This window comes from Mesoplodon densirostris, chromosome 12 (assembly GCF_025265405.1).
Source record: "Mesoplodon densirostris isolate mMesDen1 chromosome 12, mMesDen1 primary haplotype, whole genome shotgun sequence".
NCBI lineage: Eukaryota > Metazoa > Chordata > Mammalia > Artiodactyla > Ziphiidae > Mesoplodon > Mesoplodon densirostris.
Genome location: NC_082672.1, coordinates 27,930,371 through 27,948,811, shown reverse-complemented (window position 1 = coordinate 27,948,811; position 18,441 = coordinate 27,930,371). Strand labels below are relative to the sequence as shown.

At 41.9% G+C, this 18,441-nt stretch overlaps 2 protein-coding genes across 12 annotated transcripts in view; both read right to left on the bottom strand.

Annotated features, from left to right (window-relative positions):
• The window catches only part of MTFR2 (mitochondrial fission regulator 2), a 157,455-nt gene that overhangs the window by 117,183 nt on the left and 21,831 nt on the right, over nt 1-18,441 (bottom strand). The window lies entirely within an intron of this gene.
• On the bottom strand, nt 8,525-10,439 carry LOC132500390 (glutamate receptor ionotropic, kainate 2-like). Its single transcript, XM_060115401.1, has 2 exons — nt 10,407-10,439; nt 8,525-9,181 (listed from the first exon to the last, which is right to left on the bottom strand). Exons 1-2 carry the CDS (start codon nt 10,437-10,439, stop codon nt 8,525-8,527), a joined length of 690 nt encoding a protein of 229 aa, XP_059971384.1.

Sequence of the window (18,441 nt, the reverse complement as noted above, 5' to 3'; positions counted from 1 at the left end):
TCACAGGTGTCTGTTGGGGTGACAGAGAGTGGCAGGGTGACCAATACCTCTGCTTTGTCCAGGTCTGTCTCCATTTTAAAATGGAAAGGCCCACATCCTGGAAACTCCCTAAGTCTCAGGCAAACCCAAGGATTAGTATCCCTCAATAGAGCAGAAGCTCTGGCATCAGAAACAAGGCCTGGGGTTCAGACTGGGTTCTGTCACTTAGCTTGCATGGCCACCTTTTCTGTTTAGTAGAGCCTTTTGAAATTGCCTTATTTTTGGAGGGGGTCAAAAAGGGTCACAGATAATTATTATGGTTCTACCTCATACTTCATAGCACAGTTTGGAGGACAAATAAGATTGCATCCATGAGAGTACTCGGTAGACAGTAGAGAGTTTACAAATAGAATCATCATCATTATTATTATTATAAATGACCCTTTATTGTCAATAGCAAAGTGGACACAGGGCTGGAGTGAACAAAGGCCTCGCTCAATGTGGAACCCTGATTTTGTAATATTTTGACAACTTCCAAGAAAATGACGACTCCTTTAAATTTTCTCATGTAAAATCCTGCCCAGGATTAACAGTTATTCTGACATCCACCAGAGAATCGAACAGCAAACCAACAAAACCAGAGGGCTTTGACATCTGGTTTGCTCTTAAAACAAGAACACATGCAATTCTAAAATTGCATTTTAGATACGTATCACAATGAAAATAAATAAACACATTCACAAAAAGGCTAGTGAAACCAGAAGCAAGCCACAGAAATGACCCTACTGAGATCACTGGGAATTATTTTGGGGACATAGAAAGAAATGAGACCATATTAACTTTGCGCCCACCCAGAAATACTTGTGTAATTAATTGGGTGGGAAATGTAATGACACAGCTTCATTCCCATACACATCTCATAGACAGGGAGAAACAAAGAAGACAGAGCCCCATTCCTTAAAAGAAGGAGTAAAACATGAAGGCTCTACAGAAAGGGCACAATCTGTCTTCAGGGCCAGACATGAATGAGCTCAGACGGCGAGAGCGATTTAGAGCTATCGAAACAGGCCCCTTTGGCCAAAGGCAGCTCTGTGAACCTTCTCTGACTGCGTGGAACACTCACTGGCAATCTGTAACAAGTACATAGCCTCTAGGAAACCTGAGTGCTTCAAACACCCGCATTGATTTTGCAAAAATGCCATAAACAAAATCTACCAACAGAAGCCCCAGGCCCCGAGTGGGTACTGCCAGCCACACCATAATGAGAAGGCAGCTCACACACTCACCATCTCCACGTGGAGAAGAGGACTGACCACACTCCCACGCCTTGTTTCTGCTATTTGAATTATATTTACACGTACTGACGTACGTGTAAATATAATTTGCAAATATTGCCTTTGTTCCCTTTGCAACACTGAAAACTGTCATCGCCTTTAGGAAAAGCAATTTTTCAACCTCTGATGGAGCACAAGCTGTTTTATACACATGCAGCATTCAGCTAACTTTGGCAGTTGGTACTACTGCCGAAACCCTTTCGGAACATGGAAAAATGAGGACAAGAGCCAGGCCAATTAGTCACTTAGTGGGGACACCTGCTCCTCCTTGCCCACCGCTTTGGCAGTACACTGGCAAGGTCCCTGCAACTGGATCTTGGCTAGGGACAGTCCAGAGAACGAGGCCGACAACTGCAATCACCCCACGCCCCAACCTCACGTGTGCACTCACGCACGCACACACTCACGCACACTGCTGGAACTATGCACACTGCTGGGGTCTTACTAAGAGGCAGAGAAGAACTCCACCCTGGAGAGAGGACACAGCATAAGCCCAAGAGAGTCTCAAATTTTGACAGCTAACCCAGTGGCAAGTGATACAGGGAATCAGAGGGAGAACTCGTCACAAATGTCAACCCTAACCGAAATCCAGTGACCTGAGATGCTACTCAAATCAAAAGGACCTAAAATGTGAAAGCATCTCAGGCCTCACTGAGGTTCTCAGAGAGCCTGCCCAGAATTCCAGGAATAGGACGACGATCATGATGATAATGGTTAACATTTATTAAGCACTTTTCAACATATTGTTTTAAGAGCTTTGTATGAATTAACTCACAACAGCCCTGTGAAGTGAGTCCTCCGGTTTCTTCTAGTGTGAGAAAACTGAGGACCAAAGGGTTAAATCACTGTCTGGGGCACTGAGACCAGGCCACCTGGCTCCAGAGCCTGACAGGGTTGGACGGCCCTTCAGACTCTTCCTGAAGAGTGCCCCTGCTTGAAGTCTCCGAAGCAGGCAAGTCTTTACATCACCAGCCAGTTCTGGTCATGAACTTCCTCAGTGTGAACTGGGGTACCGTTACACGCGCCTTTTTTGTCAGCAATTGCACTTCCAAGAATTTAATCCACAAATATGCATGCAGACATTTTTTGGTACAAGGTTGTAGTTTGCACAGGAAATAACCCAAATTTCCATCAGGAGCTAACTAGTTAAATACGGGATTAGCCACCCAGGGCTCTAGTCTCTAAAGCTGACTTCTCTGCTCTGCCCCTCCGCACCCGGCAGACGCGGGGCTTAGAGAATGGATAGCGTCTGGTGGAAGTAAACCATGCCCTATTTTCTAAGTGGAAGCAGCCTCAGGGCAGGATCCTTGCACAAAACACACATTACATGCAGCAGCCCTATAGCCTCATAGCAGTAAAATAGAAAGAGGCACACATACATCCACGAATAGAGTGTGCCTAGACTGCTTCTGGAAGGACCTGATGACCATAGTTGCCTCTGAAGAGGGGACCTGGAGAGCTGGGGGCTGGGGAATGTGTTTTGACTTGTAAATCTTTTGATCATGTTTACATTTTTACATATATGTATGAACCAAGCATACCTTAAAAAACTAAAATTTAAAATTTAAAATTTTTAAATAAATAACCCAATGAAAATAAAATATTCATTACTGATCAATCGGAAAAAGAAAAAAGAAAAAACAATCTAAGTGTCTAACAATTGGGGGAATGGATGAGTACATAAGAGGATACGCCTTCAGTGGAATACTGTACAGTCACTAAAAGTTGGGGAGGTAGAAGCCGGGTAGAGAAGGGGGAAAATGTTTAGATGGTAATGCTAATGAAAGAGCAAAATACTGTATGTGCAGTGTGATTGCAATCGCAGTAACATGAACACAAATTGTCTTCTCTTAGCAGCTGGCATGAGCATTTCTTCTGAAGGTGGGATTGGGGACCTACCTTGTCTGGGAAGTGGTTCAATAAGCCCTTTGGGGCAGAAGCTGAACCTATAGAGCTTCTCCTCCAAATTCCCAGGGAAAATGTCAGTAATTTCTACTTTACTCCCAATGACTAAATTGAATGGATTATTTTCACAAAGACGGCATAGAAAGACAAGAAGTAACCAAGCCTAGGTTTTCCCACAATGTACAAAAAAGGAAAGAGGGCCGAAATGAATTATGGTAAATTGTTAAGTAGTCATATTAGCAAGGGATTCCTCAAATTTGCTTTATTTCCTGATTTGGGATAATATGATTTTATTACCTCTATACTTCTAAAAAAAAAATCAGTGTTTAGCTCTCTGAATAAAGAAGCAACTCTGTTCCAGCTGCAGAAGGCAGTTGGAGGTACCGCAGAAGAGATTCATAGGAAGGCTTAGTAATGAACCCTCCATCTTTCTCAGATCCTCAGGGGTTTTGGTTCTTTCTGCCCTCGTGTTTGGAAGAAAGTCTGAGCTGCGGGGGTAGAAGGAAAGGTTGGGGAGTAGGGGAGGGAAACAGCACCTTAGACGCAGAAACAACTGATATTTTTCTCTACGTTTTTGAAAACATCTAACCCCAGGAAGGCATCTCAGATGGATAACCAATGCTCATAGAGAAAATAAGGTTCAGTCCAGGGGAAACAAGAGGATTTCCCGGTTATATCTGTACAATAGCATATATAACTAGATAGTCTTGAGGCTGATGTCCCTAACAAGCTCCCCCTTGGCAACCACAAGTCTGTTCTGTGTATCTGTGAGTATGTTTCTGTTTTGTAGATAAGTTCGTGTCAATATTTTAGATTCCACATATAAATGATATCATATAGTATTTAAGACTTAGCTATTATTTGATACATTTGAGTCACTGCAATGACTAGCTCCTCAGTCTCCCAGTGTCCAGTCTGTGGTCTTTCAATTCATCACAACTGTCCCCATCACATCAGGACAGAGGAAAAGGAGACGAACCACTGTAACAGAATGCACAGGAGCCCATTTTAATATGCTTTCCTAAAACTCTAGTTCTGAAATTACGTGGAAAAAGGCTAAAGCTGGAATTCTTATCAAGTTTGCACTAAAAACTATGAAACTGGGAACCCCCTGGTGGTCCAGTGATTAGGACTCCGCACTTCCAGTGGAGGAGGCCCGGGTTCTATCCCTGGTCGGGGAATGAAAATCCCGCAAGCTGCGAGCCAAAACAAATTCAAAAATAAGAACTATGAAACTAATACTTAGCACATAGTAGGTGAAATGTACAAAGACTGGTAGAATTCAAGAAAATAGTTTTTTTTCACGTTCAATTGATTATCACCAGTGTCAATAATTTATGAGTTTAGGGATTCCTGACCACAGGCAGATTTCATTAAAGGAAAAGAAATCAACATCTGTGATGTTTTACCTTCCATCTACTTTCTTAACGACTAAACTTGGTCAGAATATTCAGTTCGAGTAGAAAATAACAGATAGGTATGAAAGTCCCACGTATATCTTTAAAAATATAGGAAAACAGATGTATTTATGATGTAATACTTCAGTAGCTTTTATCAAAACTAACCTGCTTTTGACCCAAGTAGACAAGAATATTTTATCTTCATCCAAAATTTTACTCTATCATCTATTAAAACTAACATTTTAAATCTTGGACCAAACACCTATCCAAGCAATACCAATCACAAAACACACGGATGATTTTAAAGTCCTATGACTGATGCACTGACACTTCTATCAGAAATTCTATATTTAAAATATTTTAAATGAGTATTTTGCTTCCAAAAGTCATCCCGGATAATGTGCCCGATGTAGCCATTGCTCAAAAATATTTTTGGAACCAGCCTTCAGGAAATGCCTTCAGAGCCAGATTACAACAGTCCTTGCAAGAAAATCACTTGAATTACTTGCAATTCGTAGGTCACTTGCGACCAGTCATGGCATCATCCAGCTTGATCATCCACTCATTCATCAGATTTGGCACTTGTCTATTTCCAGAAATCAAATTCATCCTCAGAGGAGAAAAAGATACTCCTGCTGAAGTAGTTTTCCAAAGACTCTGAGGCAATTCTTGGGCAGGCTCTTCTGTTATACATCCTGGGACACACACTTAGCAGAAAGTGGGAGGGAATCTAGGCGGGGCAGACCTGCTCACCAGGGTCTACACATGGTCAGGGGCGTTAACCAGGGGCCCAAGGCTGGTGGTCCTGTGAGGGCCGAAGGCCTCACCATCCCGTGGGTGGCTCAGGCAGTCAGTGGTTCCAGCCTGACCTACCGGCCAAGAAAGCCTGGCCGGAGCAAGCTCTTTCCCTCCAAACACATGCCACATAGACTGAGGGCAACAGCCCTGGCCTCAGCAGCCCTGGTTTAAACCCCAGCTCTGAAATCTTCTGGCTTCTTGAATTTGAGCAATTAACTTGCATTATTTTTTATACTTTTGGATAAAGTCTGTCACTAAATAACAGATGCAGTTTTAACTAAATATGTTTATGTCCAGTCATTTTCTATCACATTTGTCAACAAAAGACGCAGAGTCTGATAGTTACATGCACAGGCTCTGAGGTCAGACAAACCTGGGTCAAGCCCAGCTCTTGCAGTTGGTAGCAGTTCTCTGAGCTCCATTCTTGTCTGTAAAATGAGGATAAGAATATCTCTCTTGAAGAGTTGTGATTAAATGAGATAACTTATCTCCTAAGCATCGTTCTTAACACATCGAAGTGCTCACTAATTGCTGCTATGATTGCACTTGGATGTAGAAGGAAATGAGATGAGTAAGACGCAGTTTCTACCTTCAAGTTGTTCAAAAGCACCCAGTGGAGTTGGGGCAAGCCAGATCCAGAAGCAATTAGAGAGAAGAGCCCGGTTGATGGTAAGTGGTAACATCTGCTGGAGGGTTTAGGGGAGAGGGAGAGTCAGAAAAGGCTTCCAAGAGGACTTCCCTGGAGGTCCCGTGGTTGACTCCGCACTTCCCCTGCAGGGGGCACGGATTCGATCCCTGGTCAGGGAACTAAAATCCCACATGCATGGCCAAAAAAAAAAAAAAAAAGGCTTCTGAGAAAAATGCTGTCTAAACTGGGTTTTAAAGGAGTAGGAATCCTCACATTGCAAAAACAGCAAATGCCATAGCAGAGTTATGCTAGCATGGCGCTTTGGGGACCAATATTACTTGTTGCCTTTGGAGGTTAGATGAGGTAGTGGTTGGTATCTGTTGAAAGGGGCTGGTTTATCTTGCAAGAACTCAGACCCTGCAACCCAGAGTTTGAACCCTAGCTTAGCGGCTTACTAGTAAAATGAACGTGGGTAAAGTACTTAACCTCTTTGCTCTTCAGTTTCCTCATCTGTAAAAAGGGAATATGACTTAACAAGTTAATACTTGTAAAGTGTCTAGTGTAGAGACCAGCACAAATTACATTTTCAATGAATTTAACTACCATGATTGATTATCATCATCACTGACCATAGGCAGAACCATGGAGGGCAGAAGACTTGGTCTGCTTTCCAGGGAAGAAGGGTTGGCTAGAGCAGGCACAATACAGGCTCCCTGGCTACCAGCTGTTTAGAGCAAGGCTGAAAACCTGACCGTGAGGGGGGAACTCAAGGGTCCTTAGTTGGGGGGACTAGGCAGAGACCTAGTCAAAGCCTGAAACCACATAGGACAGAGTGCCGTCCCATTCAGGGGACCCTCCGGTACCACACCATTCTTCCATGCCCCAGCAGGTGGATCTGAAATCACTGATACCCCTCTCCGGATTAGCTTTTGACAAGGCTTACCTCAACTGCAGGAAGATGCCGAGCTAACACAAAAGCGGGGGAGGAATGAAGGGAGGGTGATCTTCTAAACAATTATAATGTCTTTGCAACACATATTTGCAAGTGTAAGTTATGGTATACCTAATAAAAATTCCACCACTTTGGGCCTCCCTGGTGGTGCAGTGGTTAAGAGTCCGCCTGCCGATGCAGGGGATGCGGGTTTGTGCCCCGGTCTGGGAGGATCCCATATGCCGCGGAGCGGCTGGGCCCGTGAGCCATGGCCGCTGGGCCTGCGCGTCCGGAGCCTGTGCTCCGCAGCGGGAGAGGCCGCAGCAGTGAGAGGCCCGCATATCGCAAAAAGAAAAAAAAAAAAAAAAAAAAAATTCCACCACTTTAATGTACTAATTATTACTGGAATAAAAGCAAAAACTATAATCCTATTATTCATAATAAGCCTTGTGCTTTTCTCTAGAAGTGAAATAATAGCTGTACTCATACTGAAGAACTTACGAGAACCTCACTGCAATCTTTAAGTTTAGCAATTATGCAATACTATCTCCTGCTTTTATCTTTGAATTATAAAATATTTATTTTTTGTTGGGAAAAGAGCTGAATTACAAAAACATACATGCACCCCAATGTTCATCTCAGCACTATTTACAATAGCCAAGACATGGAAGTAACCTAAATGTCCACCAACAGATGAATGGATAAAGAAGATGTGGTAAATATATACACTGGAATATTACTCAGCCATAAAAAAGAATGAAATAATGCCATTTGCAGCAACATGGATGGACCTAGAGATTATCATGCTAAGTGAAGTAAGTCAAAGACATATATGATATCACTTATATGTGGAATCTTTAAAAAATGACAAAAATGAACTTATTTACAAAACAGAAATAGAAAACAAACTTGTGGTTACCAAAGGAGAAAGAAGAGGGGGGAGGGATAAATTGGGTATTTGGGATTAACAGATACATACTACTGCATATAAACAATATGAACCTGCTGTATAACACAGAGAACTATATTCAATATCTTATAATGACATACAATGGAAGAGAATCCGAAAAAGAATCTGATTCTGTTGTGTACAACTGAATCACCTTGCTGCACACCTGAAATTTTTTTTTTTCATTTTCAAATCCATTCATTTAATCACTGACAAAATTCAACAGTAATATTCTAAAATTCAAAGACCCTAAAAAATGGCACACCAGTTAATGTTATGTTCTCAGATAGAAAGACATGGATGAATTTTCAAAATGAGGAAATAATTTTTATATCACTGTGAATTGAACTGTTTCTAGCTTCTTATTCAGAAGAGTAAACTCTACCACACTTATAGCTTACTGACACAGCCAGCATGCTTTCTGCCCAAAAAGGCATCAGAGTACATTTTAATAAGTTATATGACTCTTAAAAGTTCATTATTCTCCAGCACCCCATGGGAAATAAAGAAAAAGAAAAGTAACATTGATTGTGACTTTTGACAATTATTAGTTAGAAAAAGGAGGTAACAATTGCCAAAAAAATCACAAAAGTGAGCATGTTACCTGGCTATGACAAAGAGCACACAACTGACACCCAAGTAAGCCAGCAGAATATACATCCAGATATCAGGGGAGAGAGGATTCAGGAAGGAGAAGACGCCTGGGTTTGTACCATTGGGCTTGCGGTACAAAATACTTATTCCAAGTGTCATAAAGGGCTTGGAAAAGTCGATGACCTTCTCTCGAACGTAGGTAATAGCCAGTGGAGCAACTGCAAGGTCAGCTTTATGATCAATTAGTTCACAGACCATTCCATTCCATTGTCCATTGGCATCATCCTGGGCTCCATATTTCCCATCCTCCACAAGTCTAATTTCATATGTAAAGCCAAGGATTGTAGATAACTCTCTGAGGAGGTCAATGCAATAGCCCTCAAATCGATCATTTCCATAAAGAGGTTTGTCAGACTTCTTAAACAGGACATAGGGTTCTTCCAAAATGGTGGTAACGATCAAAGAACAATTGGATAAGGAATCTGTGATGTTGGCTGGCTTTCCCTTTTGACTTTCTGTCATATTCAGGCCACTGGCTGGATCCCAAGTTCCAATCTTTTCCAGACCTTCTTCCTTGAGGCTGATCACATCCAAATCAAGATCTGTTCGTAAGCCATTGGTTTTGTTGAAAGTTATTCTGCCTGTGAGGCCTTCCCAATGTGCCTGGGTAGGGCAAAGCGGAGAGATTCCCACACAGAGGATCGGTGCCGACCCGCACTCACCAGCCCGAGAGGCTCGTCTGCTCGCCCACCGGGGCGGGCGGGGTTGGGAGCTGAGGCTTGGGGTTCGGTCAGAGCGCAGGGAGAGGACTGGGGCTGGCGGCGTGAACACAGCCTGAAGGGGCTAATGTGCCACAGCTAGCCGGGAGAGAGTCAGGGAAAAAGTCTGGGCCTGCCAAAGACGCCAGACTTTTTCTTCCCTCTTTGTTTCCTGGTGCGCGAGGAGAGGGGATTAAGAGCGCTGCTTAAAGGAGCTCCAAAGACAGGCGCGACCCGCGGCTAAAAGCGTGGACCCCAGAGACGGGAGTGGGACGCTAGGGCTGCTGCCGCCAAGAAGCCTGTGTGTGAGCGCAGGTCACTGTCCATGCCCCCCTTCCGCGGAGCCTGTGCAGCCCGTCACTGCCAGGGTCCCGGGATCCAAAAGGACACCTGAAATTTTTTAGATGAACTATATACTACGATTTTTTAAAAAGTTGAATTAGCTTGATAACGTGTAATCTCAGATTGATAAAGGCCATGGTCATTTGCAATTCATTATTATGCTTTAAAATAAGCTGTTTTTGCACGTTATACTAAATCCAACCCCATTTTGTCTATAACTTCTAAAAATTTGACATTCAAATGTTATAACTAGTTAGTAGCTTTAACATCAGCCTAGGTGCTCTCTAATGCTATACTTCCCTCTTGTGGCAAATATAGAAAACTGCAGTATATAGGTTTTTTTCCTCTTTCAGTTTATTTTGCCAGGTTTTATCCTGCCTTAAATACTTTCAAGAAAAAGGCAAACTCTAAACACCCAAGTAAACAAATTTACAAGATGGGCAGTGTTTCCCAGGAGTTAAAAATATGTGTTTGAAAATATATGCGTGTGTGTGTGTGTGTGTGTGTTTGAAAACCCATCTGCCTGTGTTCAAATCCCACCTCGGCCACGTACCAGCTATGGAAATCTGGGGGAGTTCCTTCGGCTCCCCACGTCTAAGTCCTCATCTGTGAAATGAGAATAGCAATAGTACCTTGTCTTGTTATGAGGATTAAATGAGTCAATATATGTTAAGCACTAAGAGAACAAGAGCTGACACATCAGTGCCATTCAAATGACAGCTATTTGCTATCACCTGAAAGGTAAATTACAGCCCACTCCCAAGTAACAGAAGTTTTCAGAGACGCACAATTTCCCCGCACTGTCCAGCCCAAGACCACATCTCCTTGGTAAGAATATTTGGCACAGAGTACAGAAACTGAAATGGCAACCATTTCTTTTCCTTTTTTTTTAATATCTTTATTGGAGTATAATTGCACTACAATGTGGTGTTAGTTTCTGCTGTATAACAAAGTGAATCAGGTATATATCCCCTCCCTCTTGTGTCTCCCTCTCACCCTCCCTGTCCCACCCTTCTAGTTGGTCACAAAGCACCAAGCTGACCTCCCTGTGCTATGCAGGTGCTTTCCACTAGCTATCTATTTTATCTACATTTGGTAGAGTACATATGTCTAAGTTACTCTCTCACTTCGTCCCAGCTTACCCTCCCCCTGCCCCATGTCCTCAAGTCCATTCTCTACGTCTGCATCTTTATTCCTGTCCTGCCCCTAAGTTCATCAAAACCTTTTCTTTTTTTTTTTTTAGATTCCACATATATGTGTTAGCATACGGTATTTCTTTTTCTTTTTCTGACTTACTTCATTCTGTATTACAGACTCTAGGTTCATCCACCTCACTATAAATAACTCAATTTCGTTTCCTTTTATGGCTGACTAACATTCCATCCTATATATGTGCCACATCTTCTTTATCCATTCATCTGTCGATGGACACTTCAGTTGCTTCCATCTCCTGGCTATTGTAAATAGAGCTGCAGTGAACACTGTGGTACATGACTCTTTTTGAATTATGGTTTTCTCAGGGTATATACCCAGTAGTGGGAATGCTGGGTCATAGGATAGTTCTATTTAAAGTTCTTTAAGGAAGCTCCACACTGTTCTCCACAGTGGCTGTATCAATTTACATTCCCACCAACAGTGCAAGAGGGTTCCCTTTTCTCCACACCCTCTCCAGCATTTATTGTTTGTAGATTTTTTGATGATGGCCACTCTTACTGGTGTGAGGAGATACCTCATTGTAGTTTTGATTTGCATTTCTCTAATGATTAGTGATGTTGAGCATTCTTTCATGTGTTTGTTGGCAATCTGTATATTTTCTTTGGAGAAATATCTATTTAGGTCTTCTGCCCATTTTTGGATTGGGTTGTTTGTTTTTTTGATATTGAGCTACATGAGCTGTTTATATATTTTGGAGATTAATCCTTTGTCAGTTGCTTCATTTGCAAATATTTTCTCCCATTCTCAGGGTTACCTTTTCGTCCTATTTATGTTTTCCTTTGCTGTGCAAAAGCTTTTAAGTTTCATTAGGTCCCATTTGTTTCTTTTTGTTTTTATTTCCATTTCTCTAGGAGGTGGGTCAAAAAGGATCTTGCTGTGATTTATGTCATAGAGTGTTCTGCCTATGTTTTCCTCTAAGAGTTTGATAGTGTCTGGGCTTACATTTAGGTCTTTAATCCATTTTGAGTTTATTTTTGTGTATGGTGTTAGGGAGTGTTCTAATTTCATTCTTTTATATGTAGCTGTCCAGGGCCTCCCTGGTGGCGCAAGTGGTTGAGAGTCCGCCTGCCGATGCAGGGGATACGGGTTCGTGCCCCGGTCTGGGAGGATCCCATATGCCGCAGAGCGGCTGGGCCCGTGAGCCATGGCCGCTGAGCCTGCGCGTCCGGAGCCTGCGCGTCCGGAGCCTGTGCTCCGCAACGGGGGAGGCCACAACAGTGAGAGGCCCGCATACCGCAAAAAAAAAATAAAAAAAAAAATATATGTAGCTGTCCAGTTTTCCCAGCACCACTTACTGAAGAGGCTCTCTTTTCTCCATTGTATATTCTTGCCTCCTTTATCAAAAATAAGGTGACCATATGTACATGGGTTTATCTCTGGGCTTTCTATCCTGTTCCATTGATCTATATTTCTGTTTTTGTGCCAGTACCATACTGTCTTAATTACTGTAGCTTTGTAGTATAGACTGAAGTCCAAGAGCCTGATTCCTCCATCTCCATTTTCTTCCTCAAGATTACTTTGCCAATCCAGGGTCTTTTGTGTTTCCATACAAATTGTGAAGCTTTTTGTTCTAGTTCTGTGAAAAATGCCATTGGTAGTTTGATAGAGACTGCATTGAGTCTGTAGATTGCTTTGGGTAGTATAGTCATCTTCACAATGTTGATTCTTCCAGTCCAAGAACATGGTATATCTCTCCATCTGTTTGCATCATCTTTAATTTCTTTCATCAGTGTCTTTCATCAGTGTTCATCAGTGTCTAGTTTTCTGCATACAGGTCTTTTGTCTCCTTAGGTAGGTTTATTCCTAGGTGTTTTATTCTTTTTGTTGCAATGGTAAATGGGAGTGTTTCCTTAATTTGGCTTTCAGATTTCCCATCAATTAGTGTATAGGAAAGCAAGAGATTTCTGTGCATCAATTTTGTATCCTGCTACTTTACCAAATTCATTGACTAGCTCTAGTAGTTTTCTAGTAGCAACTTTCTGATTCTCTATGTATAGCATCATGTCATCTGCAAACAGTGACAGCTTTACTTCTTCTTTTCCAATTTCGATTACTTTTATTTCTTTTTCTTCTCTGATTGCTGTGGTTAAAACTTCCAAAACTATGTTGAATAAGAGTGGTCAGACTGGGCAACCTTGTCTTGTTCCTGATCTTAGAGGAAATGGTTTCAGTTTTTCACCACTGAGAACAATGTTGACTGTGGGTTTGTCATATATGGCCTTTATTATGTTGAGGTAAGTTCCCTCTGTGCCTAATTCTGGAGAGTTTTTATCATAAATGGGTGTTGAATTTTGTCGAAAGCTTTTTCTGCATCTATTGAGATGATCAGATCGTTTTTATTCTTCCGTTTGTTAATATGGTTTATCACATTGATTGATTTGCATATACTGAAGAATCCTTGCATTCCTGGGATAAACCCCACTTGATCATGGTGTATGATCCTTTTAATGTGCTGTTGGATTCTGTTTGCTAGTATTTTGTTGAGGATTTTTGCATCTATGTCCATCAGTGATATTGGCCTGTAGTTTTCTTTCTTTGTGACACCTTTGGTTTTGGTATCAGGATGATGGTGACCTCATAGAATGAGTCTGGGAGTGCTCCTCCCTCTGCTATATTTTGGAAGAGTTTGAGAAGGATAGGTGTTAGCTCTTCTATAAATGTTTGATAGAATTCGCCTGTGAAGGCACCTGATCCTGGGCTTTTTTTTCTTGGAACATTTTTAATCACAGTCTCTATTTCAGTGTTTATGATTGCTCTGTTTATACTTTCTATTTCTTCCTGGTTTAGTGTAAGAAGGTTGTCCTTTTCTAAGAATTTGTCCATTGCTTCCAGGTTGTTCATTTTATTGGCATATAGCTGCTTGTAATAATCTCTCACGATCCTTTGTATTTCTGCAGTGTCATTTGTTACTTCTCATTTCTTCATTTCTAGTTCTATTAATTTGAGTCTTCTCCATTTTTTCTTGATGAACCTGGCTAATGGTTTATCAATTTTGTTTATCTTCTCAAAGAACCAGCTTTTAGGGGTTTTTTTCTTTTTTCTTTAAATAAATTTATTTATTTTTGGCCACGTTGGGTCTTCGTTGTTGGACGCAGGCTTTCTCTAGTTGAGGCGAGTCGGGGCTACTCTTCGTGCGGTGCATGGGCTTCTCATTGCGGTGGCTTCTCTTGTTGTGGAGCACGGGCTCTAGGCAGGTGGGCTTCAGTAGTTGTGGCACGTGGGCTTCAGTAGTTATGGCTCGCAGGCCCTAGAGCGCAGGCTCAGTAGTTGTGGTGCATGGGCTTAGTTGCTCTGTGGCATGTGGGATCTTCCCAGACCAGGGCTCGAACCTGTGTCCCCTGCATTTGCAGGCAGATTTTTAACCACTATGCCACCAGGGAAGTCCCCAGCTTTTAGTTTTATTGATCTTTGCTATTGTTTCCTTCATTTCTTTTTCATTTATTTCTGATCTGATCTTTATGAGTTCTTTCCTTCTTCTAACTTTGGGGTTCTTTTCTTTCTTCTTTCTCTAATTGCTTTAAGTGTAAGGGTAGGTTGTTTATGTGAGATGTTTCTTGTTTCTTGAGGTAGGATTGTATTGCTATAAACTTCCCTCTTAGAACTGCTTTTGCTGCATCCCATAGGTTTTGAATGGTCGTGTTTTCATTGCCATTTGTTTCTAGGTAGTTCTTGATTTCCTCTTTGATTTCTTCAGTGATCTCTTGGTTATTTAGTAGCGTGTTGTTTAGCCTCCATGTGTTTGTATTTTTTACAGATTTTTTCTTGTAATTGATATCTAGTTCATAGCATTATGGTCGGAAAACATACTTGATACGATTTCAATTTTCTTAAATTTACCAAGGCTAGATTTGTGACCCAAGATATGATCTATCCTGGAGAATGTTCCATGAGCGCTTGAGAAGTGTATTCTGTTGTTTTTGGATGGAATATCCTATAAATATCAATTAAGTACATCTTGTTTAATGTATCATTTAAACCTTGTGTTTCCTTATTTATTTTCATTTTGGATGATGTGTCCATTGGTGAAAGTGGAGTGTTAAAGTCCCCTATGATAATTGTGTTACTGTCAATTTCCCCTTTTATGGCTGTTACATTTGTCTTATGTACTGAGAAGCTCCTATGTTGGGTGCATAAATATTTACAATTGTTATGTCTTCTTCTTGGATTGATCCCTTGCTCATTATGTAGTGTCCTTCTTTGTCTCTTGTAATAGTTTTTATTTTAAAGTCTATTTTGTCTGACATGAGAATTGCTACTCCAGCTTTCCTTTGATTTCCATTTGCATGGGATCTTTCTCCATGCCCTCACTTTCAGTCTGTATGTGTCCCTAGGTCTGAAGTGGGTCTCTTGTAGACAGCATATATATGGGTCTTGTTTTTGTATCCATTCAGCCAGTCTGTGTCTTTTGGTGGGAGCATTTAATCTATTTACATTTAATGTAATTATCAATATGTATGTTCCTATTACCATTTTCTTAATTGTTTTGGGTTTTTTATTGTAGGTCTTTTCCTATTCTTTGGTTTCCTGCCTAGAGAAGTTCCTTTAGCATTTGTTGTAAAGCTGGTTTGGTGGTGCTGAATTCTCTTAGCTCTTGCTTGTATGTAAAGGTTTTAATTCTCTGTCAAATCTGAATGAGATCCTTGCTGGGTAGAGTAATCTTGTTTGTAGGTTTTTCCCTTTCATCACTTTAAATATGTTCTGCTACTCCCTTCTGGCTTGCAGAGTTTCTGCTGAAAGATCAGCTGTTAACCTTATGGGGATTCCCTTGTGTGTCATTTTTCCCTTGCTGCTTTTAATATTTTTTCTCTGTATTTAATTTTTGATAGCTTAATTAATACGTGTCTTTGCATGTTTCTCCTTGGATTTATCCTGTATGGGACTCTCTGCCCTTCTTGGACTTGACTATTTCCTTTCCCATATTAGGTAGGTTTTCAACTCTAATCTCTTCAAATGTTTTATCAGTCCCTTTCTTTTTCTCTTCTCCTTCCGGGACCCCTATAATTCGAATATTGTTGCATTTAATGTTGTCCCAGAGGTCTCTGAGACTATCCTCAATTCTTTTCATTTTTTGCTTTATTCTGCTCTATGGTAGTTATTTCCACTATTTTATCTTCCAGGTCACTTATCCATTCTTCCGCCTCAGTTACTCTGCTATTGATTCCTTCTAGAGAATTTTTAATTTCATTTATTCTGTTGGTCATCACTGTTTGTTTGCTCTTTAGTTCTTCTAGGTCCTTGTTAAACGTTTCTTGTATTTTCTCCATTCTGTTTCCAAGATTTCAGATCATCTTTATTATTACTCTGAATTCTTTTTCAGGTAGACTGCCTATTTCCTCTTCATTTGTTTGGTCTGGTGGGGTTTTGCCTTGCTCCTTAATCTTCTGTGTGTTTCTCTGTCTTCTCATTTTGCTTAACTTACTGTGTTTGGGGTCTCCTTTTCTCAGGCTGAAGGTTCATAGTTCCCGTTGTTTTTGGTGTCTGACTCCAGTGGCTAAGGTTGGTTCAGTGGGTTGTGTAGGCTTCCTGGTGGAGGGGACTAGTGCCTGTGTTCTGGTGGATCAGGCTGGATCTTGTCTTTCTGGCGGGCAGGACTGCCTCTACTGGTGTGTTTTGGGGTATCTGTGACCTTATTATGATTTTAGGCAGACTCTCTGCTAATGGGTGGGGTTGTGTTCCTGTCTTGCTAGTTGTTTGGTATAGGGTGTCCAGGACTGTAGCTTGCTGGTCATTGAGCGGAGCTGGGTCTTAGCATTGAGATGGAGATCTCTGGCAGAGCTTTCATTGTTTGATATTATGTGGCCATTTGATATTACGTGGAGCCGGGAGGTCTCTGGTGGACCAATGTCCTGAACTCGGCTCTCCCACCTCAAAGACAGGCCTGACAACCGGCTGAAGCACCAAAACCCTATCAGCAACACACAATATGTTCTTTTAAGAGCACGCTTAAGAAACATCCTGATTGTGTGCGTGCGGTACAACTTTACTTTCAAACAGAGAGTTGCCGTTGATGGGATTTTTGCCTTCCCCAGATGGTTGAAAGTTACAATTTTTGTTTTTGGAAACCCCACCACCTCCTTATTTCCATTATTATTTTTGCAAGGAAAATGTATGAAGACAGTTGGAGTGGAGGTGAGATTTGTGATCAGGAAAGCCCTGGATGCCCTCCTTCTCCATCTCCTGCCTCTCTCTCTGATTAGTTCTTTCCCAGCAGTAGATTGAAGCAGGAGATGATTCTCCATTTCAATTGAGCTATGATTATGTCTCTTTTTACCCAAGCAAGTAAGTCATAGAATGTTAATATCACACAGTGGACCCCAGGGCACACACTGCTAGGCCTCTTCATTTTACAGTTGAGGAGCTTGGGGTCCAAAGAAATAATAACTCAGTCCTCCCAGCACATTTCCAGCACTTCTTCCATTGGTTCCCAACGCCACACAATGAGATAACAGTTTAATGCTTCTGAGTCCTTGAAAACATTAGTAATTTCCATGAAGAGAAAAGGACAAAGCTGTGAAAGACCAACCACAGGTTACCCACAGAGAAACCCTGGGGTGGGGGGATTTGAAGGGGGATACTTGAAGACAGAAAGGCATTCTCTCCCCCTCTCGTTCCCCGTTTTTAAACTACAAACATTTTCAAGAACATAAGTGTAAGAACTAGCCTGGGTTGAGAGGGGGAAGATGGCGGAAGAGTAAGATGTGGAGATCACCTTCCTCTCCACAGATACATCAGAAATACATCTACACGTGGAACAACTCCTACAGAACACCTACTGAACGCTGGCAGAAGACCTCAGACCTCCCAAAAGGCAAGAAACTCCCCCACGTACCTGGGTAGGGCAAAAGAAAAAAGAATAAACAGAGACAAAAGTATAGGGATGGGACCTGCTCAAGTGGGAGGGAGCTGTGAAGAAGGAAAGGTTTCCACACACTAAGAAGCCCCTTCATGGGTGGAGACCGCGGGTGGCAGAGGGGGGAAGCTTCGGAGCCGCGGAGGAGAGCGCAGCAACAGGGGTGCGGAGGGCAAAGCGGAGAGATTCCGGCACAGAGGATCGGTGCCGACCGGCACTCACCAGCCAGAGAGGCTTGTGTGCTCACCCGCCAGGGCGGGCGGGGCTGTGAGCTGAGGCTCAGGCTTCAGTGGGATCACAGGGAGAGGACTGAGATTGGCGGCATGAACACAGCCTACTGGTGGTTAGTGCACCGCAGCTAGCCAGGAGGGAGTCCAGGGAAAATATCTGAAGAGATTATAGTTGAAAACTTCCCTAACATGGGAAAGGAAATAGTTAATCAAGTCCAGGAAGCACACAGACTCCCATACAGGATAAACCAAGGAGAAACATGCCAAGACACATATTAATCAAACTATCAAAAATTAAATACAAAGAAAACATACTAAAAGCAGCAACGGGAAAACAACAAATAACACACAAGGGAATCCCCATAAGGTTAAAAGCTGATCTTTCAGCAGAAACTCTGCAAGCCAGAAGGGACTGGCAGGACATATTTAAAGTGATGAAGGAGAAAAACCTACAACCAAGATTACTCTACACAGCAAGGATCTCATTCAGATTTGACGGAGAAATTAAAACCTTTACAGACAAGCAAA